We start from the raw sequence: 21,438 nt of genomic DNA, 5'->3' as shown, positions 1-21,438 counted from the left end.
CATTGCTGCTTTACATTTTGAACATTGCGGGTTCATTTTTGCGTTATATTCTGAAACCTTACCTGCTAAAACAACTAAGGCGTCAATTGCTCTCTTTAACTCAAAAGTTGCGGGTCTTATTTGTTCATTCCATATCTTACCTCTTCTATCTTTATCTCTTATCTGCCATACACATTTTGCAACTAACGAAACAAAGTTGTCGTAGGTCTTAAACTCCCCAGATTTGTATATGTCAGAGATGTTCTTATATACCATATCGCAATCTTTGTCCATGACTTTGTGGTTGCAATGAAATCCAAGAAACTCATAGTTAACCTTTCGTATGAACTTCTTTATTTCTACTGAGTCAGTTGCTTTGACTTCTATTTCATCGAATTCTGGAATAGTAAGCTTTTGTTGTTGGATTTCAGGAAGTTTAGGTAGATGGTCAATAATGTCCTGCATTTCATAAAGATACTGTTCATTTGTTTCATCTTTCGCAGTGCAATCTAAATCTCCTTGGAGAAGTTCTTGCTTTATCTTCTGGATTTCTGTTTCGAAAGTATATGAAGAAGGAATGAAGCTTTTCATCTCTACTAACATTGAAGTTGGGTTCATGACTAAAGAGTTTGGTGCTGTTTTGCTAACATGTTCTTACAATAAAAATAAAAAAATATTTTTTTAAAAAAACCAACTTTATTTTTTATTTCGGGAAAATTCATGAGGTGAAAAAAGAGGTGAAAAAAGAGGTGAAATCTCACCTCTTCACCTAAAATATATTTTTGTCTGATTTACGCTCATTACGATGAAGTTTCGACAAAACATTTACGTTCATGTTTGACAAAACATTTACGATGAAATCATGAAAATTCATGAGGTGAAAAAAGAGGTGAAAAAAGAGGTGAAATCTCACCTCTTCACCTAAAATATATTTTTATTGAATTCAGCAACAAAGTTCAAATTGTAAAAAGTCAAGCTTGAAAAATCTAAGTGTTTAGTCTTAGTAAGATGGTAGCTTCTTAAAGCATATGCCGTCCTTGAGTTTTATGTACGTGAAGAGAAGTACAATGAATTCAATTACGAGTACAATTGCAATGACAACTAAGGCAACTATTTTGTCTTTGCCAGCAAGGGTACTTCTTCTCTTCCAATGGTTCGGCAGAACTATACTCACTCATGAGAAATGCCAAAACGGTTTAATAGAAAAAGTGTTATTTTTCATGTCCGAAGACTCGAAGGTGCAACACTTCCAAAATACCGACGAACTCAGAAGAGCAGCATGGCAGTATGTTCTTGACAACTTCTTTGAGTTCTCCAGGAACACCTTGGAAAATGCTGAAGAACTCCGACACAGAGAATTTGGAGAAATTGCACTCCAATACTACCTTGACAAACAAAGGGTAAACAAAGGGTAAACAAAGGGTAAAATAAGACTAAAAACTTAACGTTTAAAAAGTGACATTTTTATGAGCTCCGAGTCACCGAGAAAACTTGGTCAGATGTTAGCAGCTTACTTCCCTGAGGAGGATGGAAGCGTTACATACGTAAGGTTCAAAAACAACGAACCTGGAATTGCGTACCAAATTCGCAATTACATGACCATGGAAGAGTACGAAAGGTTCCTACAAGAGAAACCAGCTCTAAACAACTCAGAAAAGAAGAGTAAAAAGTTTAACTCGTAATTGTTTATTTTTTTACTTGTATGGGCAAGCTGCAAGAATGAAGTCGACTATCTCGGTCTTTGTCTTGACCAGTTGGACTGCTCTTGCGAGTACGTCTGTTTTACGGTCTCCAGCTGGTGTCTGACCTTCGTAATTGCGCATGTTCTTGAGAGCTCCAACTGTAAATGGTTGTAGGATGAAGAGTCTCTCAGACTGCTTGAGGTAGTCTTCACGGTCACGAACCGAATCTGTGGTACGAGTCGAATCGGTCGATTTGAGGGAAGAGAGTGAGAGCCTGTCTTCTTCCATTGGGGTAGTAGCATACTCTTTGCGTAAGCGGTTCAGACCTTCTTCGAACTCTTGGTCTCTCTTGGATTGAGATTGGAATTGCTGGGGTGGAGCTTGCTGGAACATCCAAGGGTTGGGGAAGTAAGGCATAGGCTGAGGAGGGTAGTTCGGGAAGCCTTGTAGTGGAAATTGGTAGTAACCTTGAGGTGGAAATTGGTAGTAAATCGGAGGTACTTGCTGGAACTGGGGTTGCTGAGGAGACTGTTGTGGTTCTTTAGGTTCCTCTGGCTTGGGAATGGGCTCGGTTGGTGGGACGTCGGACATTCGTTTGTGGCTTAACCGTCGGACCACAACGATAAAAATCTCTGCTACTAGCAGTACTGCTACTGACAGTAGCAGTACTTTTACTGACAGTAGCAGTACTTTTTCTGACAGTAGCAGTACTTTATCGTCGAAAACCCTCTCAAATTTTCCTTTTTACTGCAACTAGCAGTACTTTTACTGTCAGTAGCAGTACTTTTACTGACAGTAGCAGTACTTTTACTGACAGTAGCAGTACTTTTACTGACAGTAGCAGTACTTTTTCTGACAGTAGCAGTACTTTTACTGACAGTAGCAGTACTTTTACTGACAGTAGCAATGGTCGAGGTCGAACCTACCGACGAGGCAATTTACCTAATTGAAATTAACGAGCTTGTTAAAGACTTCCTCAGGCAGAATGTAAAAGGCAAGCTTGTTAACTGTTGGATAACGGGAAGGGCTGCCTTGAATCTCGAGACTTCGACTGGAATTCCAATTCAAATACCAGACGGGACAGCCTACGACGACATAAAGCAAGCAAAGAAAGAAGCTCTTCTCAAGTTCTTTGCCAAGCGTCCTTGGATACAACTTCCAACCAGAGAGAACCCTTTCCCAAGAATGAGCCAAATTCTCAAGGGTCTCCTTCACTTCTCGGGTCAGCCGTTCTACATAACCTGTGAAGGCGACATCCAACCAGTTCAGTAAACCTTAACGTTTAACTTCACTTTTTTTATGTTTTTACTCACACTCGTACTCAACAGGTTTGTGTACAACTATTTCAACTGTGAACCTTGTATTGACCGGTCTTCCTGTAAATGCAAGTTTGGTCAATACACAGTTTATGGTGGCAAGAAAGACAGTGGGGAATGTTATTCTGACATCTGTTGTTGCGCTCGAGAGAGATTTGAAATTTCAGAGCCACCTCCCCCAAGAACTCCAACACCAACACTCAAGTTGCCAAAGACTCATGTGAAGAAGAAGCCTTCTGGTAAGTTTCTTATAGCCATATACATGGCACGCTTTGAGTAAAAACATTTTTTTCATTTTTTGAATGAAGCAAGTTAAATTCGTCCCACACCAATCTCAATGGACCGATGAAGAGTTTCAAGCTATGGTTGAAGGCGTTGAGAACGACATAGACGGCGAACTTGAAGGAGCTCAAATCACAATTGCAACCAAAATTGCAGGAGTCAAGGAACAGATAGCTCCACTGAAAGCTACCAAAGCTACTCTTGACCTCATGGATAGTTACCGTTTAGATGTCAAGAGTGGAATAAGACATTTAAAATTAAAACTTCTAAACTACGAAGCTATACTCCAAAAGTTAGCAGAAATGAGAAGACTTTACCAGAGCTACTTACATGTAAGGGACTTACCTTCAAGCAATCCGACCAAAGATGAATTTTCTGACATTGTCCCAATTTTGTCCGAAAGTCAGCTCAGATGTTTCGAACTGCTCCCAACATATCCAGAATATGAACGTTTGCCTGAACTCTTCCGCAATCTCAAAAAACGTTTTTTGGTTCTCATGTTCGAAACTTTTATCGGAAGAGACAACAAACGTTCAGAAGAAGAACAAGATATTATTTTAAACTTGTTGTATGACTTAACCGTCATAACAAGCTTTTTGAAGTAAAACCGTCATTCTCAAACCACTTCATTTTTTCGATGTCCGAACAAGCACCGAAGCCGAACACAATGGCAGATGTCCTTTCAATGTTGCCAGACAAGCGCCCAGTTCAAATTCAAATTATGCATTTGAAAGCTCATCTGACAAACACCGTTAAGACTCTCCAAAGTAGTCTTATGGAAGAGATGACCAAGCTCAAAGCCGATGTCCTCATGAACCAAGCTTCCAATGAGAAATGCCTGAATGATTTCACGGAAACCTTGCGCAATTACGAGAGAGAGAACCGAGACCTTGCCAGACTCATCTACCGTTTCTTCGAAGAGATAGACGCCATCTGGAAGGTACTCGGAAAGGACAGAACATGCAACACCGTACTTCGTGAGTACCAAATTGAAGAAGGAATTGTCGAGGAAGAAGAGAAACACGAAGAAGAGGAAGAGGAAGAAGAGGAAGAAGAGAAACACGAAGAAGAGGAAGTTTGGGCAACCCTTGTTGCCGATGACACTTACGAAATTTCCCAACCCTACCCATACCAAATCCGCAACAGGGAGACCGGCAAGGTTCTTACCCCAGTCCTCAACAACTTGGGACACTTGACCCTTACCCTTCGAAATTACGGTACAATTTCCATGGGAAGGCTTGTCGGTATGCAATGGGTTCCAAATCCAAACAAGAAGACGAAGGTCAGACACATTGACGGTGACAAGCTCAACAACCGTAAGGAGAACCTCGAGTGGTTCTAAGAGTAAAAAAAATTTTATTTTAGGGGGAAACCCCAAGTAAATTTAAGTTTTTAGTTGCGTAAGCGGCTTAAATTAATGGTCATTTGCAAAATTAGTTCCTGACCTCTGAATTGAACTCTTTCGTCATCCCAGTTGCGTAGGAGGTCGTCCCAGAGGAGTTGGTAGAATTGCCAATCCAAGGACGATTTGTCCTCCCAGGCATTGAGGATGTACTGCTCGTAGAGTCTCATGACCTCTGCCTTGCACCAGACACCCTCTCCCTTGGAACGTAAGGCTTCTTCGAAGTGCTCGAATGCGATTGGCTGCGGGACCATCCGAAATGACACTTTTTGTCCGTTTGGTCAATGTTCGTGTCTCGTGCCATAGTCGACGAAAATACAGACAAACAGGTTATATATGAGTTTGAGACCAAGAATGGTGTAACTCGACCTGTCCGATTCAAATTCGAATAAAAATTTTTTACTTCATGCAATGTTTAACTATTTCACCATCTTCTTTAACACCCCAGTACTTCCTTTTCGATATTACATGAACTTCGGTGAAAATTTTGTCCAATTTGAATTGACCCATCTTTTCACCGACCATGCCCATTTCAATGAGTTTGTTGTACCCTTCTTCGTTCGTCATGAGTGCGTCAATGTTCTCATAGTAAACCTTCACTTTGGATTTGACTTCGGAGAAGAATTTGTTGTAGTTGTCAAGGACTGCCTTTGCGAACTGAGGGTAAGACCAATGTTCGACAATAGGTTTTAATGTGGTTACTAAGCCACTTTCACCTTCGGTAAATTCGTATTTCAAAACAAAAGGGGAGAACCTTTCAACAAAGTTGTCGACCTTCTCATAGTGTTTACTCTTCATCTCTTGAGGTTTCTTAATGGAATATCCCCATGTCGAATTCATAAGCAATTTGAGTGTCATTGCAAGTTTGGGGTTTGAAGCTTTCCTAATATCATACAGTTGTTGTATGACTTTTCCAACTGTATAGTTCCTTCCTGGGAACTCACCATCTTCGTTTGGAATTCCAGTCGGGATATATTGGACGAACCTCATGTACGCAGCGTTAAGGTCGACATAGTATATTTTTTCGTATGAGTCGAACTTATCGCATCCAATGGGTCCAGTTTTTGGAAATTCAAGCGAGTCTCTTATCTTCTGAGAAACTTCTCCTGTTATCTCATAAACATCGTCGAAGCAACCTGTTTCATATAAAACCTTCTGACCTAACTCTGATGCTCTCCAATACAATTTGACGTCGATTGGATGTCTCAATGGGAGTTTGTTTATAGCATCTTGAAGTTCTTGCAACCTCATTGGAAGTTCTTCTGGTTCAGGTTGGTATCCGAACAATCCAACTCCTTGTGGAATTGTGTACTTCTTTTGTGCTAGAACTTTGTCTGGAACAACTTTTGGTCTTGCTAACAATAAAAAGTTTGTTTCGTCTTTTGGTACAAAAGTTTCTGTCAGCTTGTCATCTGGAATTGGTTCCAACAAACCTTTCTCGAAAAGAATGTTAACAGCTCTGACAATGTTGCATTTGCCTTTTCCGAACAATGGGTTTGTAAGACTTTCGTTCAACATGAAGTGGTTGTGGACAATTACAATCTTCAACCATGGTAAGTCTTTGTCAACAACATAGTCGTCATGTGAAGAACCTTTCTCAGTCGGAATGTTGACTCGGATATTGACATTTGCCAACGGTGCAATTTTTGCCAATTGACCTCTGAGAATGTACCTTGTCTTCACACATGACTCAAGATACTTCATCTTCTCTTCTGTAACAAGACCAGAGTTCCTGAGACATGTAAGAATACAAGGTTCATTGACAATTTTTTCAATTGAATTGTAAATTCCATACCTTGTCAAGTCAATGTCAGACTTATTTATGAACGGGAAGTATCCAGCATGTTGTCTGACTGCTTGAGGGTTAGGTTGGTACCATTCGAACTTGACACTTGCAATCCCTTCAATTGCATTCAAAATGTCTGAGTCGGAGTCAACCATTTGTTCTCTCTTTGTAGTCTTGAAAGCGTCAAGAAGCATTGCAGCTGTTGTGACATTGCCATGCGCATAGTATATATGACCATCTAAATCTGTTACGGTTAGTCTGAGATTGTATCCTTTCTTATTTCCGTCTTGAATTGCAGCAAGTACTCCCATGAAGCCTTCTTTGTTCTTTCCTTCGTCAAAGTTTACTGTAAAGGTTCGACCAGATGTAATTTGACTTCTAACTTCACGGTACTTTTCATATGCATATCTTGTTCTTTCCATGGGAGCATGACCATCCTCTGCACTACCTTTTTTCCTTCTCAAAGGATGCAATTGTTCGTCATGTTTCCAGTAGAATCTGGCAAAGCCGTCGTGTCCTTCAACTTGAGGTTCACTAACATCGAAAGGCATGTCCATAAGACGTTCTTCTTCTAACCTCTCTAGTCTGTTTGGATAGTTTGCGCGTGCTGTTTCCAAGTCCATTTCGTAGCGAAGACCAGACAATTTGTCATAGACTTTTATGGGTCTTCCCTTCCTATATTTAAACTTCTTCGAAACTCTCCAACCATATCTTTGCAACTCTGCTTTTATTCTAGCAGATTTTCTATCCATTCTATATGGGGGCATTTTTATAAAAATAAAAAAATATTTTTTTCTTTACTTTACATAACCACCTGCTGCCATAAGTCTTTGACGCCAACCCATACCAGCTAATGAAGGTTGACTTGGTTTAGTATTGAAACTAACCTTTGGTTTTGGTTTATCTTCAGTTTTTGGTTTTTCTTCTTCTATCGGTTTTTCGTCACTTTTCGGTTCCTCTGACTTTACCTCACTTGCAGGAACAGTTGTGTCGTCAACATCTTCATAAATATCATATGCCATTTGTTTTTGTTTTCCTTTCAACTTTTTGTGTTTGTTGTAAAGTTTAGAATATTTCGACTCTAAGTCAATGAGATGTTCTATAATGAACTGTTGGTCAGTGAAGTAAACTTTTCCATCTGTTGTCTCGAAAGCTCCTTCAGACTTCAATATTTTATTTGTGAGAGTCTGTTTCTTTTTTGAGATACTAGCCGTTCCATTTCTATGAAAAGTGACTTTGTAGTTAGGGTTTGTATTTCCAGACCTGGCACTTTCTATTATTGAATTTTTTCTTCATCTGTAAGTTCTTTGACAGGTTTTGACAATGGTTCTGAACTTTTTGTTTGTGGTGTCAAATCTACCGTTTCAACTTCTTCGGTCATTTCATCTCAGTAAAAAATTTTAGTTTGGTTTGTTTTCAACTGGTTGTTTAGGTTTTTTAAGTCGGTCTAAAACTTCTGAGGTATAGGAAGAACTTGACAAACACGTGGTTGTGTAACTGCTGGAAGCCGACAAATCCATCTTGAAGCCCATTTGTCTCAATGCTGTATTGTTCATTTCATCTCAGTAAAAAATTTTACATTCCCCACGTTTGAGGCGGTTGAGGTTGGTTGTTGTTTACCCATTGTTGTGCATGGTTATATCCTCTGTTAAAGAATCTTTCACCTTGGTCCATATAGTGCCCTGCTTGGTTATAGTAGTCATTTGCTTTGTTATAGTAGTTTCCTGCTTGTCTTCCTACATTGTCCATCCATCCTTGAACTTTTCCTCTTGTTTCAGGATTTGGAATAAGATTTGCTGCATCTCGTGCTACTCCCAACCTTTCTGTACAGTTTGTATAATAGGTTGTGCTTTCTCTTTCAGTATACCTAATGTACTCAAAATCTTCTTTCCAATTCCAAATGCACCTCTGGCTATTGTTCCCACTGCGGGTAAAAATCTGGATGCAACTCCTGCTAATGCGCCAAATAAACCCATTTCTTATAGGGTAAAAAATGACGAATCCAAACAAGGACCCCTATGTTTCTAAAGCGACAAAGAAAGCACTCATGTAAAAATCTTTAGTTCAACACCAAATGCTTGGTTTATGGATATCTTGGAAAACATTCCGAGGTATAGAGAAGATGGACCACCATACTGGCTAATATTTGTCGGTCAAAACACAAGATACTGTGAAGCCATACCATTATGGTCCAAAAATATTTTAGATGTGAAAACTGCTTTGACAATATTCGTTGACAAATACCATCCAACAAAACTGACATCTGACTGTGAAAGTTCTTTCAAATCAGACGATATTAAAAACTATCTGCGTTCAAAAAATGTAAACCAATATTTCATTGTCGACCAAAACCATTCTGCTCTTGGTGTCATTGACAGTTGTATAAAAATCTTAAGAGACTTAAACCAACCACAAGGTGGTGAGGTAGATGAAATGTCATATGACGACAAATATAGACACTTCTCCATGGCAAAGATGAGACAAGTTTTAAATATTTACAATAGCCGTAAACAAAAAGGTTTGGGAAACCACTCCCCGAAGAAATGAAAAACAACCCGACTTAGAGAAAGACTATATATTTAATATTTAGTCAAAAGAGACAAACAAGAAAGAATGCCAGGCTTCAAACTTAAGAAAGGTGACAAAGTAAAAATAGAAATACCTAAACGCGACCCATATGAAAATACTATTGACTATGACAACAATGGGAACTCGACAGGTACTCGCATTCGTGTTCGTAAAAATAGAAGAAAGTATACAAGAGAATATTATGAAGTTTTAGGCAAACATGGCAAAATGTACAGACTGCAAGCAGAAGATAAAACTACTATTGTCAGACCTCGTTTCAAACTTGTCAAAGTTCAAGGTGGTATACTTTCAAAGACAGTTCCTAACAAATATAAGACAACTCCTGACGAATATGCTAAAGAAGTTGAAAATGACGACTAAGCATTTCTATACCATGCGTAAACTGTCATGTAAGGTGGCATGTAGTCTTTACTTGTCCCGTTGTTTGCGTATCCTGAAACGCGATGTGTATGGCTTCCTCCTCCCTGAGTGTCATCCCAGTAACAATTTATAGCAAACTTAACGTCTCTTTAACATCATATCCTTTACCTTTTGTCATTCCTGACCAATCCCAATATCTATGCTTATGCCAACCTGCTTCAGATGTACTTAAATTATGTAGTGACTGTGTGCAGGTAAGTTTTCACCTGAAATCGTTTTACTTCCACCTGTTTCCTTTGAAGAGTTTGCACAATACAAAAACCTGTCGACTATTTGAGTCCAAGTTCCAAAACCAAGTACTACTTCTGGTCTGGTAGAGTTCATTGACGTATAAATAGAACCTATAGGATATACTGTTGAAGTATTTCTGTCTTTAATGTTTGAAGCTCTGTTTTGTCTGCTTTTTTATATAACTTTTCTTCAAGTTCATTTACGTCAGAGATGCTATGTCTATGATATTTTTGTGGGTATGTTCCTTCTGTCCATGCGAAAATACGTTCTTTTGTTGCATCTACATATCCTTTTATCCATGTCGAGTCTGCTTTTGTATTCCTTAACTCTGTAACACCTTTCTCAAGCTCTTTCAACTGTTGTCCATCTTCCATTAAACCTCTGGTATGACTTGAAACCGTTTGTGCCAACATATCTACAGTTTCTTTGTCGGCTTTAAGGTCTAAACATCCTGAAACCCACCCTGTATTGGCTTTACCTTCTAAAATCTTCGATGTCCGTTCATGGTACCATTCAACCCTTTTTATAATTTCATTGTCTTTTTCATCCACATATTCCTTATTTGCCTTCTTCACTAACCCACTAGCCAGATATGCTAACTCATCGTCAACATACTCTTTGTCAGCTTTCTTTTCAACATCCTCTTTTGTTGCATATGTTGCATCTGCTCTGTCATGTTCTTCTTGAACTTTTTCAATGACATACTCTTTGTCAGCTTTGTTGTCAATATCTGCCTTCAAAAGAAGTTCATCTATAGGTTTCTCGTTTAAAGTTCTTTTTGTTGGATTTATACAAACAGTATGGTTCTTACTGTCTTGAAACAGAAACTCATCTGTCATTGGGTTTATCGTCAGTTTTAAGTTTCCTTCTTTCAATGACTCAGATATCTTAGAATAGTTTGAAAAGTTTGTTGTGTTCTTATTTAGAGCTTGTATAATGAGTTGTCGGTTGTGTTGTATTTCTCTCATAGACGCTGTTTCTTTCGACATTTTTATTCTAGATAAAATATGCTTTCAATAGAAAAAGAAAATTCAAGAGTTGCTACAACTAAACCATTAGATGAACTTTTTACGAATGTCGGTCAAAAGTTTGAGACAGAGACCGTAAACATGAAGGCTATCGTTTTGACTACCCACTAAGATGGTTAAGAGACCCATCCGTCACAAAAGCTATTGGCTTTCGTAGAATGAAGTTCATTTCAGAAGCCATACATGGTTTCCCATTTACGGTCGCTTTTGAAATTCGATACTATAACAAAGAAAAACATACGTATGAGAAATTTGAACAGGGAAAACTTTTACAAGTGAATTTGCTTGTAAACTTAGAAACAACTCTTCAAGCTTTTCAAGAAAAAATAAACGATATCTATCTCGAATATGCAAAACAGTACAACATTGACGAAGGAGAGTACCATCTCGATATTATATATGACAGGAAAAATGCAACTGTTAAAATCAATAAAATAGAAGACCTTGGAGAAAACGTTTATATTTCTACAAAATATAACAACTTGGCATGGCATAGATTTATGAGGATGTTAAATCAGCCTGCATGGTATCCAGTACACCCGGACTATTATGAAGTCGAAAACCCTAATGGAACATATGAAAATGTTTTCGACTCAGATGCTATTATTGTTCATGCTTCATTTTCTGGCGCACAAAACTCTTTTTATGCTTGGCAAATGACTTTTACGAAAAACCTACAAAGCTATATGAACCACCGAGTGGAAGTATTTCGGATTTTCAAGTATGGTTTACAACAGATGGAAGAAAGAGAATAGTTCCATTATACCACGCGTTTTACTTAGAACTTAGTTTCATATACAACTACTATCGAACGGTAAAAATATAATTTTTTAATACGGTTGAGGTGTTGGATTTGGTTGCCAACTAGACTGTGGTGCAGGTTCAGGCTGTTGTATAACAGGAGCTTGCTCTTCTGGTTCAGGGTCTTTAGGTATAATACCAACGAACTGACCTACTCTTTTGCCAATATTTTTGACTCCGTTCCAAATTCCTCTTCCGACGGTTTTTATTCCATTCCATATACCTCTTCCAACATTTCGAAAGAAGTTTCCATACTACTGAAGAAACCCATTTTACTATATGTAAAAATCTAATGTCCGCCTAGTCTCTTACGTTTCCTGTTGAGTTCCATAGCATTCTTTAACTGGAGCTCATACATTCTATTTCTCCTCTGTGTAGAAAACATACTCTGGGTCAACTCCTGTGTTCGCGTCATCTGCATAAAGTTGTTTATATCCACTTCAGGGTTTGTATAAAACTCTTTCCATCTCATATTTGCATACCATGGTGGCAAACCTAACGCAGCGTCATTTGACATGGCAGTTTGCATTTGTACATCTGTTGGCACTTGACCATAGTTTGCCATTGCAGTTTGTATTCTAACTTCATCTGAAATATTCTCTGGGTTTGGTTGTCCAGGTTGCTGTGCATTCGCTAAGTTCTGTGCGTCCATTTAATATTAGATAAAAATATCTCTTACGAGTACATATGCTGAACATTTGCAGGCATTGGTTCATCTTCATATTCTCTGTACTTTTCTGCCACGTCAAATAAGTAAATGACACAATGGAAAAAACCTAAAACAAGTAGTCCTATTTCAAACCACATTTACTTACTAGTAAAATTTCTTTGTTATGACACTTTCTCCAGTTTATAGGACCTCTCTCATATTCTATCTTATCGTATCTAAACTCATAGTCATGTATGTCCTCTAACCATCTCATGACACTTTCCAAACCACTTTTATCGGATGTAAAGTAAAAGCATGGATGGTTATGTAAAACGTCTAAAGTTTCTAAAGAGTCTCTCAAAGTCCAGTCTACTTGGTATTGAAAATCCCATGTGTTATAGAACGGCGGGTCACTATAAAGAAAACATTTTCCTTGTCTTTATATTTTTCATACAACTCTGTCCAATGACATCTCACAAACTCTATACCCTCAATATATTTTTCTATGTCCTCTTTGAAAACATTTGTATAGTTAAGATATAAAACTTTTGACATAAGTGTTTCAATGTCATGAACTCTTATAGCACCACTATATAATAGTCTAGCAGATATACTATCCCAGTCTATATATTCTGCTTTTTTCAAAACCTCTCTCACAATATTTTTCTTATCTAATGGTATACGTTCCATCTTACCTATAGGTATCTTTTCTTTTAACGCTTTCAATATATTGTTTGTGTCTGGTATATGTTTGAGACGGTCCATATAGTTGTCGAAGTCATTGCATATAATCTTTGAGTCTGGGAATATTGTATGGCACAAATGGGATATATAGAAACTTCCACCGAACAAATCTACAAATGTTAGACCATTCGGTAGTTTCTTAAGTTCTCTCAATAGAATATCTTTACATCTACTCTTATTTCCAAAGAAGGGTAACGGTGGTTTTGTAAAATTCATTTTATATATATAATAAAAATGTTTTTTCCTGAAAAGTGACAGAAAAGGCTTCTCAAAGTATACTTCCTTGGAACGCCTGTAACTTTTCCTGTAGCGACGATAGACCCTTACTTGTCCGGACAAAGTTATACTAAACATCTTCAGGGCTAGAAGGGGCGCAGCCCCTGGAAGCCCCGCTACCTTTTTTTTTTTTTTTTTTTTTTTTTATGATTGATATTAAAAGAAAGAGAATCTTATAAAACGATGATTGATATTAAAAGAAAGAAAATGTCATAAAACGATGATTGATATTAAAAGAAATAGAATGTAATAAAACGATGATTGATATTAAAAGAAATAGAATCGCATAAAACGATGATTGATATTAAAAGAAATAGAATGTCATAAAACGATGATTGATATTAAAAGAAAGAGAATGTCATAAAACGATGATTGATATTAAAAGAAAGAGAATTATATAAAACGATGATTGATATTAAAAGAAAGAGAATGTAATAAAACGATGATTGATATTAAAAGAAATAGAATCGCATAAAACGATGATTGATATTAAAAGAAAGAGAATGTCATAAAACGATGATTGATATTAAAAGAAAGAGAATTTCATAAAACGATGATTGATATTAAAAGAAAGAGAATTATATAAAACGATGATTGATATTAAAAGGAAGAGAATGTCATAAAACGATGATTGATATTAAAAGAAAGAGAATGTCATAAAACGATGATTGATATTAAAAGAAAGAGAATGTCATAAAACGATGATTGATATTAAAAGAAAGAGAATTTCATAAAACGATGATTGATATTAAAAGAAAGAGAATGTCATAAAACGATGATTGATATTAAAAGAAAGAGAATTTCATAAAACGATGATTGATATTAAAAGAAAGAGAATTATATAAAACGATGATTGATATTAAAAGGAAGAGAATGTCATAAAACGATGATTGATATTAAAAGAAAGAGAATGTCATAAAACGATGATTGATATTAAAAGAAAGAGAATGTCATAAAACGATGATTGATATTAAAAGAAAGAGAATTATATAAAACGATGATTGATATTAAAAGAAAGAGAATTATATAAAACGATGATTGATATTAAAAGGAAGAGAATGTCATAAAACGATGATTGATATTAAAAGAAAGAGAATGTCATAAAACGATGATTGATATTAAAAGAAATAGAATGTCATAAAACGATGATTGATATTAAAAGAAAGAGAATTTCATAAAACGATGATTGATATTAAAAGAAAGAGAATTATATAAAACGATGATTGATATTAAAAGGAAGAGAATGTCATAAAACGATGATTGATATTAAAAGAAAGAGAATGTCATAAAACGATGATTGATATTAAAAGAAAGAGAATGTCATAAAACGATGATTGATATTAAAAGAAAGAGAATTTCATAAAACGATGATTGATATTAAAAGAAAGAGAATTATATAAAACGATGATTGATATTAAAAGAAAGAGAATTATATAAAACGATGATTGATATTAAAAGGAAGAGAATGTCATAAAACGATGATTGATATTAAAAGAAAGAGAATGTCATAAAACGATGATTGATATTAAAAGAAAGAGAATTTCATAAAACGATGATTGATATTAAAAGAAAGAGAATGCCATAAAACGATGATTGATATTAAAAGAAAGAGAATGTCATAAAACGATGATTGATATTAAAAGAAAGAGAATGTCATAAAACGATGATTGATATTAAAAGAAAGAGAATTATATAAAACGATGATTGATATTAAAAGAAAGAGAATGTAATAAAACGATGATTGATATTAAAAGGAAGAGAATGTAATAAAATGATGATTGATATTAAAAGGAAGAGAATGTAATAAAACGATGATTGATATTAAAAGAAAGAGAATCTTATAAAACGATGATTGATATTAAAAGAAAGTTGATAAGTTTAATATTGACATCTGCTCCATGTTCAATTAATAATTTGATAATTTCGGGTGAATTTTGCTTAATTGCAATGCTAAGTGGACATTCGTTAATATAAAAAGAATTTCATAAAACGATGATTGATATTAAAAGAAAGAGAATTATATAAAACGATGATTGATATTAAAAGAAAGAGAATTTCATAAAACGATGATTGATATTAAAAGAAAGAGAATTATATAAAACGATGATTGATATTAAAAGAAAGAGAATTTCATAAAACGATGATTGATATTAAAAGAAAGAGAATGTCATAAAACGATGATTGATATTAAAAGAAAGAGAATTATATAAAACGATGATTGATATTAAAAGAAAGAGAATTTCATAAAACGATGATTGATATTAAAAGAAAGAGAATGTCATAAAACGATGATTGATATTAAAAGAAAGAGAATGTCATAAAACGATGATTGATATTAAAAGAAAGAGAATGTAATAAAACGATGATTGATATTAAAAGAAAGAGAATGTCATAAAACGATGATTGATATTAAAAGAAAGAGAATCATATAAAACGATGATTGATATTAAAAGAAAGAGAATCTTATAAAACGATGATTGATATTAAAAGAAAGAAAATGTCATAAAACGATGATTGATATTAAAAGAAAGAGAATGTAATAAAACGATGATTGATATTAAAAGAAATAGAATCGCATAAAACGATGATTGATATTAAAAGAAAGAGAATTATATAAAACGATGATTGATATTAAAAGAAAGAGAATTTCATAAAACGATGATTGATATTAAAAGAAAGAGAATTATATAAAACGATGATTGATATTAAAAGGAAGAGAATGTCATAAAACGATGATTGATATTAAAAGAAAGAGAATGTCATAAAACGATGATTGATATTAAAAGAAAGAGAATGTCATAAAACGATGATTGATATAGGGTGTCCAAAGGTGCGTTTAGCACAGCGCTCTATATGAGACTATTAAAGGAGATATATGCTGATTATAAATATATAATAAAAAATATGAATATATGTATATGATGAGTATGTTGTATTTTGGCGCCATGCCGGGATATAAAATGAATTTTGAGACAAGAGGCGGTTTCGCGGGAAATTTTGGCGGGATTTTTTTCATTTTTTTAATGAATCATAAAGAAAACATCCTCGCTCTTGCAAAAAAATGCAAAGACTGTAAAAAAATCTACGAGACATTGGTAAAATGCTTCGGTATGGATGCTCCTAGCTATTCCACTGTAACGTATCATGTTAGGATGTATCACTTCATGAACAAAAAGGCGCCCATCATAAAAATTGACAAAAAATCGCCGGATCAAAGAAAAATCAAAGCAATTCTTCAAGCGCTAGATGAAGACCCAAGAGCATCACTCAGAAGGATAGAGGAGATGACAAAGATACCACGTACAACAGTCAGTTATTATCTGCACAATTATTTGAACTACAAACTAGCGTATACACGTTGGGTTCCGCACAACCTTAATTCAGTTCAAAAAAAATCTAGAGTCCAATCTTCGAAAGAGCTCCTCTCTATATTGGGTGCGTATCAATCCAAGAAGTTTTGCTTTTTAGTAACAGGAGACGAGTCTTGGTTTCAATATGCAACAGAAGCCAAAATCATGTGGATCCCGAAGGATGAAAATCCGCAAACATTCCCGAAGAAAAAAATTGACACACCAATGATGATGTTGTCGGTTTTTTGGGGCGTGAATGGCATCATCGCAATTGATATTCTTCAAAAACCTAATACGATGAATGCTCAGTATCTAATTGACAATGTTCTTACTCAAATTATCAATTCTGATGAGTTTGAGAAATCCAAACAACAAAAACAAAAGTTTGCAATTCATTTTGATAATTCAAGAGTTCACAAAAGTCATAAGGTAATGAATTACTTGGTGGAAAACAATGTCAAAGTTGTTCCAAACCCAATTTATTCACCTGATATTGCACCCTCTGACTTTTATTTATTCGGCACGCTAAAAAAGAGAGCTGAAGGACGCGAATTCGCGAGTCCAGATGATCTTGAAAATTTTGTAAGAGAGCAATTTGAGAAATTTTCTCATGATGATTTAAAGCGTGTCTTTCAAGCCTGGATCGATCGCTGCGAACGCGTGATTGAATCCAATGGTGATTATATTTAAATAAACTTTATATATATGTAACTTATTGATTTCTATTCGCAGTATTCAGGTTTGTGCTAAACACACCTTTGGACACCCTATATTAAAAGAAAGAGAATGTCATAAAACGATGATTGATATTAAAAGAAAGAGAATGTCATAAAACGATGATTGATATTAAAAGAAAGAGAATCGTATAAAACGATGATTGATATTAAAAGAAAGAGAATAAATTTATTGTTCACACTATTTCCATTTTGAATTAGATATGATGCAATATCAAAATTCCCATAATACAAAAATTTTGATATTTCTGAAGAAGGGTATTGATCAAAACTTGTTGAAAGATAATTAACAAGTTCGTAATTTCGGTGAATCAATGCAATGTCAATTAAGCCTTTAAATGATTGACCGTCATTTAGCATTTGTGAGAAAATTATTTTATTTCCATCTTTAGAAGCAAATTTTGCAGTATTTTCAGTATATTTTGCACCTTTATCTTTCAAGTATTTGAAACATAACTCTGATCCAAATTTGCATGCACACTCAAGAGGTGTTAAATCATCGCATATCTTATTAGCATCCAAGTTTGGGAATTTGCTTTTAAGATCATCGATTTTATCCCAAGCGATAAAATATAAAAGGCTATCTTTTTTATAGATATTTAGAATGTCTTCTTCTTTTTTGTGAGGTTTGAAATCTTTAAAATTTAAGCCTTTATAGGATAATAATGTTGCTAAATCTCTATTTTCTGGTTTGATGGTTAAAGAAAACTCTTTTGAAATATCTTGATAAAATTTTGCATATTGAGCAATATTCTTGACGCGAAGTGTTGAAAAAGTATCGATTAAATAAAGTGCCATTTTGACAGGAACTTTTTGTGTTTTAATGAGTTTAATTATCTGTTTTGTGGATTCTGTGATATTGTTGGTATTGATATTCCAAATAATTTTTGAAGCTTGATTTGGATACTTGAATTCATTAAGTATATACGCATCGGTGGAATTTTCTTCATTAATTTGAGATATTATACTTTCTTTTTCTTTGAGTTCGGATTTAGGTAATTGTATTTTGTTGTCACTTTTTTGTTTTGCTTTTTGAATGGAATTTAACTCTGCTTGAAGTTTTTGGATTTTTACTGTAGATTCTGAAATAATTTTATCAGTTTCATCTAAAAAACCAATAATTCCATCTAACATCGTAAAATTCATGTATTTTCGAACAGATTTAAGTGTTGAAATAACTTCTTGGTAATTGCGAATTGAAACATTAGTGCTTCGAGCGCATTTATATAACTTATTTCCATCAAGAGTAGATTCGGATTGTTTAAGAAGAGTAATAAAATCTTCTGATGTTAAATTCGCTAATTTTAGGATTTCCTTTAAATCTTTGAGTTCAAAAATATCAAAAAGCTTTCCCTCTTGAATATAATCTTTGATATGGGCAGCCATATATTCATAATTCGAGATTAGTTTATGACTCATCTAAAAAAATTTACGGAATTGCCACTTTTTCCATCATGCCTCTCACTGATATATGTTTAATTAAAAATTGATTAAAATTTCTGAACGAAAACTATCAAAAATAAGTCATAAAAAATATAAAAATAAGAATCTAATTTATTGTAGAGTAAATATCTGCAAAGTCTTCAGAACATCCTTAATATATATACAAGGCTGTCATGCATCAGTGCGTTATAACAGATCGATTTTAAAGATGTAAGTCTCTCTATGTATTTTATTAAGCAATCCATCATTGGGGCAATACAACAGAACATAGCAATCTATACTTTGTAATAGGATATTAACTCGAATGATCTCTCTTTGGATTGATTATATTTTACAATTTCAGTAAATGTCGTTAAAAACTATTCACAGTAATAGGGTAGCTTCCAAAATGATTGGAACCAAGAATTACGTTTACAAAAGCATAAATTAAAAAATGAAATTTCGATTCGATAGTATCCAACCAAAATTTTTGTTAGATAATCAGATATATAAATCACATTCAAATAGTAAATGCACAGTTGAAATATACAGTAAATCTGTCAATACAATTTTTGTATAGAGATTAAATTGCGATGTTAAAATGCATTGATGCAGTTTTGCAGAAGTGTTTTGACTTTTCTCACCGAATTATATTTGTTTGCCAAACAATTACTTGGATTTCATGAGGTTCATTCCAAATTGAAAATTGAAATCTTATCACACTGTTATTATTTGATATCATAATCAATAACCATTACCAGGAATTTACGAATACACCTAGGTACATTTATTATATTAACTTGTTGTTATAGAAATAAAATCATTATTAATTTATCTGCAATTTGTATGATATATATCATTTTTAGAGAGGTTATCGATTTTGTAATTTAATCGTCGTCGTTATCGATTTTGTAATTTAATCGTTATCGTCTTTTTCTAAACGTGCATTTTTACATTAAAAGCAATGCAACTCCAAAATTAATTGGTATTTAGACTTTAATTAGGTGCAGACAAACGAAATGCAGTCCAAATATTTTGGTGATATATGAATTACATAAATTTAGGGAAATTGAAATTATATCTTTTTAAATTTTTAGGAAAACAGATTTATAGAATTGTTTAAGTCATCAAAATAATGCAGACTTAGGTCAAATTTTCCAAATTTAATCATTTGCAAGACTTTCAAGCGACTTCAAAATGTCGAAATATAAGTCCAAAAATAAAATTACGATTACAGTCTATCCTCAATTATTATCACGCTAATTATTGAGTGACCCATGCGTTCGTATGTATGTAATACCTTTTAAAAAGGAGATGAGAGAGATAAACTACATTTACAATTTAAATCTGATGTATTTACTTGTTACATTTACAAATGTAAATGTTTCTCGTAATGTTTACATTTTGTAAGTATAACGAATAAAAATGACGCACTTTTTTTACAAAGTCAAATTATGCGATACAACTTTACTTGTTACATTTACAAATGTAAATGTTTCTCGTAATGTTTACATTTTGTAAGTATAACGAATAAAAATGACGCACTTTTTTTACAAAGTCAAATTATTGTTCGATTTTTGCAGCTTGTAAACGATTAATTGTATAAAGCAATTGATATTAGCACGACATAACTGAATAATTCTAATATTGAAATCAAAAGCCCTTAAAATATCATGATATTTTAATTTCATAACAAATCTAGGAGACTATTTGATGAAAACATATCCGATGTGGGTTTTGTTGTATTATATAACTTGTTATTGACTTCTTAGCTTTCCAAATTTTTTTCGATAATGAGAAAACGAATGAAAAATCAACATTTGGTCCATTTAAAATTTGATTTGTTTACATTTTTTTTACTTTTTGAATTTCAATTTATATTTTCCTCAAGAAATACTTTAGATTTTAAGAAACTAAATCATATAATCTACTAAGAAAATATATTAAATCCTATAATACTCAAAGTTTTGTGATAAATCCGATCTTTTTTATTTTACTTTTATTATGTTTTTGCAAACTTAAGGTCATCACTAGGTAAAACATAATACTCTTTGAAGTTAAGTATTTTCACAAAGAGAGGACCAACAATATCAAAAGATTGAATAAAGATTTGTATTATTTTATTTATTTTTAAGAACATGTTTAAGAACCCTCATTATCTCCACGAATATTGCATATTTTTCTATTCTAAGACCACCAAAATTACGTTTTAATATAGAAAATAACATATTTATGTGATGCTAAAGTCGAAGTCCTTAAATATTTTTGAAATATTTACAAAATATGCTCTTTCTATCATCGATACTTTAATACAGAGCAAATTTAGTAAATGTCATCACATTATTTTTTCATAAATCGTTTTCGAACTTTTGAAATATTTATTTTAAACCAGTTTTCTACATTTAATATGTGAATTATATCAAAAGTAGATGGGCGATACTTGTAAATATATTTAAACTATTAGTTTGCTATTATTGAAGAACTTTATAATTTTTTTTTCTTATGTATGGAATTAAAGATAATTTTGCCGATTCCAACTGGTTTTTCTATATGAGTTAAATATGCCAAGTGAAATTGGACTTGCCAATATTGTAAATTGAAGTATGGACTATATATCGATTTTCATTGATTGATGAATAACTCGGAGTAATGTAATTGTTGATAATGAAAAATAGTTTTCAATTGCTGGTAAGGGCCAATGTATGTTCAATAGCTCCGAAAGCAAAAAATGCACGTTTAGAAAAAGA

General features: G+C 33.8%; 10 protein-coding genes and 2 pseudogenes across 12 annotated transcripts, besides 4 other annotated features; 6 read left to right on the top strand and 6 right to left on the bottom strand.

Moving 5' to 3' along the window:
• Positions 1 to 10,556: part of a mobile genetic element that runs on past the window's edge.
• On the bottom strand, positions 33 to 629 carry TVAGG3_0518250 (annotated as a pseudogene). Its single transcript has one exon. A coding segment is annotated over exon 1 (597 nt).
• Positions 1,446 to 1,661, top strand: TVAGG3_0518240 (uncharacterized protein; the record flags this gene model as incomplete). Its single annotated transcript, XM_051237144.1, has 1 exon — positions 1,446 to 1,661. The coding sequence occupies one exon, from the start codon at positions 1,446 to 1,448 to the stop codon at positions 1,659 to 1,661; it is 216 nt and encodes a 71-aa protein (XP_051094968.1).
• Positions 1,674 to 2,252, bottom strand: TVAGG3_0518230 (uncharacterized protein; the record flags this gene model as incomplete). Its single annotated transcript, XM_001289989.1, has 1 exon — positions 1,674 to 2,252. One exon carries the CDS (start codon positions 2,250 to 2,252, stop codon positions 1,674 to 1,676), a length of 579 nt encoding a protein of 192 aa, XP_001289990.1.
• Positions 2,622 to 2,933, top strand: TVAGG3_0518220 (uncharacterized protein; the record flags this gene model as incomplete). The annotated part of the gene is made up of 1 exon (XM_051237143.1): positions 2,622 to 2,933. A coding segment is annotated over one exon (312 nt), but the record flags the coding sequence as incomplete, so codon positions are not given.
• TVAGG3_0518210 (uncharacterized protein) lies at positions 2,961 to 3,257 on the top strand (the record flags this gene model as incomplete). Its single annotated transcript, XM_051237142.1, has 1 exon — positions 2,961 to 3,257. One exon carries the CDS (start codon positions 2,961 to 2,963, stop codon positions 3,255 to 3,257), a length of 297 nt encoding a protein of 98 aa, XP_051094966.1.
• On the top strand, positions 3,340 to 3,864 carry TVAGG3_0518200 (uncharacterized protein; the record flags this gene model as incomplete). The annotated part of the gene is made up of 1 exon (XM_051237141.1): positions 3,340 to 3,864. The coding sequence occupies one exon, from the start codon at positions 3,340 to 3,342 to the stop codon at positions 3,862 to 3,864; it is 525 nt and encodes a 174-aa protein (XP_051094965.1).
• On the top strand, positions 3,897 to 4,601 carry TVAGG3_0518190 (cytochrome B-C1 complex subunit 6, mitochondrial family; the record flags this gene model as incomplete). The annotated part of the gene is made up of 1 exon (XM_051237140.1): positions 3,897 to 4,601. One exon carries the CDS (start codon positions 3,897 to 3,899, stop codon positions 4,599 to 4,601), a length of 705 nt encoding a protein of 234 aa, XP_051094964.1.
• On the bottom strand, positions 4,652 to 4,915 carry TVAGG3_0518180 (uncharacterized protein; the record flags this gene model as incomplete). Its single annotated transcript, XM_051237139.1, has 1 exon — positions 4,652 to 4,915. One exon carries the CDS (start codon positions 4,913 to 4,915, stop codon positions 4,652 to 4,654), a length of 264 nt encoding a protein of 87 aa, XP_051094963.1.
• TVAGG3_0518170 (phage tail repeat-like family) lies at positions 7,245 to 7,469 on the bottom strand (the record flags this gene model as incomplete). The annotated part of the gene is made up of 1 exon (XM_051237138.1): positions 7,245 to 7,469. The coding sequence occupies one exon, from the start codon at positions 7,467 to 7,469 to the stop codon at positions 7,245 to 7,247; it is 225 nt and encodes a 74-aa protein (XP_051094962.1).
• A 1,831-nt stretch (positions 10,557 to 12,387) lies between the features above and the next one.
• On the bottom strand, positions 12,388 to 13,125 carry TVAGG3_0518150 (annotated as a pseudogene). Its single transcript has one exon. A coding segment is annotated over exon 1 (738 nt).
• Positions 13,126 to 16,001: 2,876 nt separating this feature from the next.
• Positions 16,002 to 17,305: a mobile genetic element.
• On the top strand, positions 16,098 to 17,225 carry TVAGG3_0518140 (Mariner transposase; the record flags this gene model as incomplete). The annotated part of the gene is made up of 1 exon (XM_051237137.1): positions 16,098 to 17,225. The coding sequence occupies one exon, from the start codon at positions 16,098 to 16,100 to the stop codon at positions 17,223 to 17,225; it is 1,128 nt and encodes a 375-aa protein (XP_051094961.1).
• Positions 17,306 to 17,344: 39 nt separating the features above from the next.
• Positions 17,345 to 18,655, bottom strand: TVAGG3_0518120 (protein ubiquitination; the record flags this gene model as incomplete). The annotated part of the gene is made up of 1 exon (XM_001583265.2): positions 17,345 to 18,655. One exon carries the CDS (start codon positions 18,653 to 18,655, stop codon positions 17,345 to 17,347), a length of 1,311 nt encoding a protein of 436 aa, XP_001583315.1.
• Positions 18,656 to 19,561: 906 nt separating this feature from the next.
• Positions 19,562 to 19,768: a mobile genetic element.
• A 1,516-nt stretch (positions 19,769 to 21,284) lies between these two features.
• Positions 21,285 to 21,438: part of a mobile genetic element that runs on past the window's edge.

The sequence above is a fragment of the Trichomonas vaginalis genome, chromosome II (genome assembly GCF_026262505.1).
Source record: "Trichomonas vaginalis G3 chromosome II, whole genome shotgun sequence".
Lineage (NCBI taxonomy): Eukaryota > Parabasalia > Trichomonadida > Trichomonadidae > Trichomonas > Trichomonas vaginalis.
Note: the sequence above shows the minus strand (reverse complement) of the source record. Positions and strands in the feature narration are given on the sequence as shown.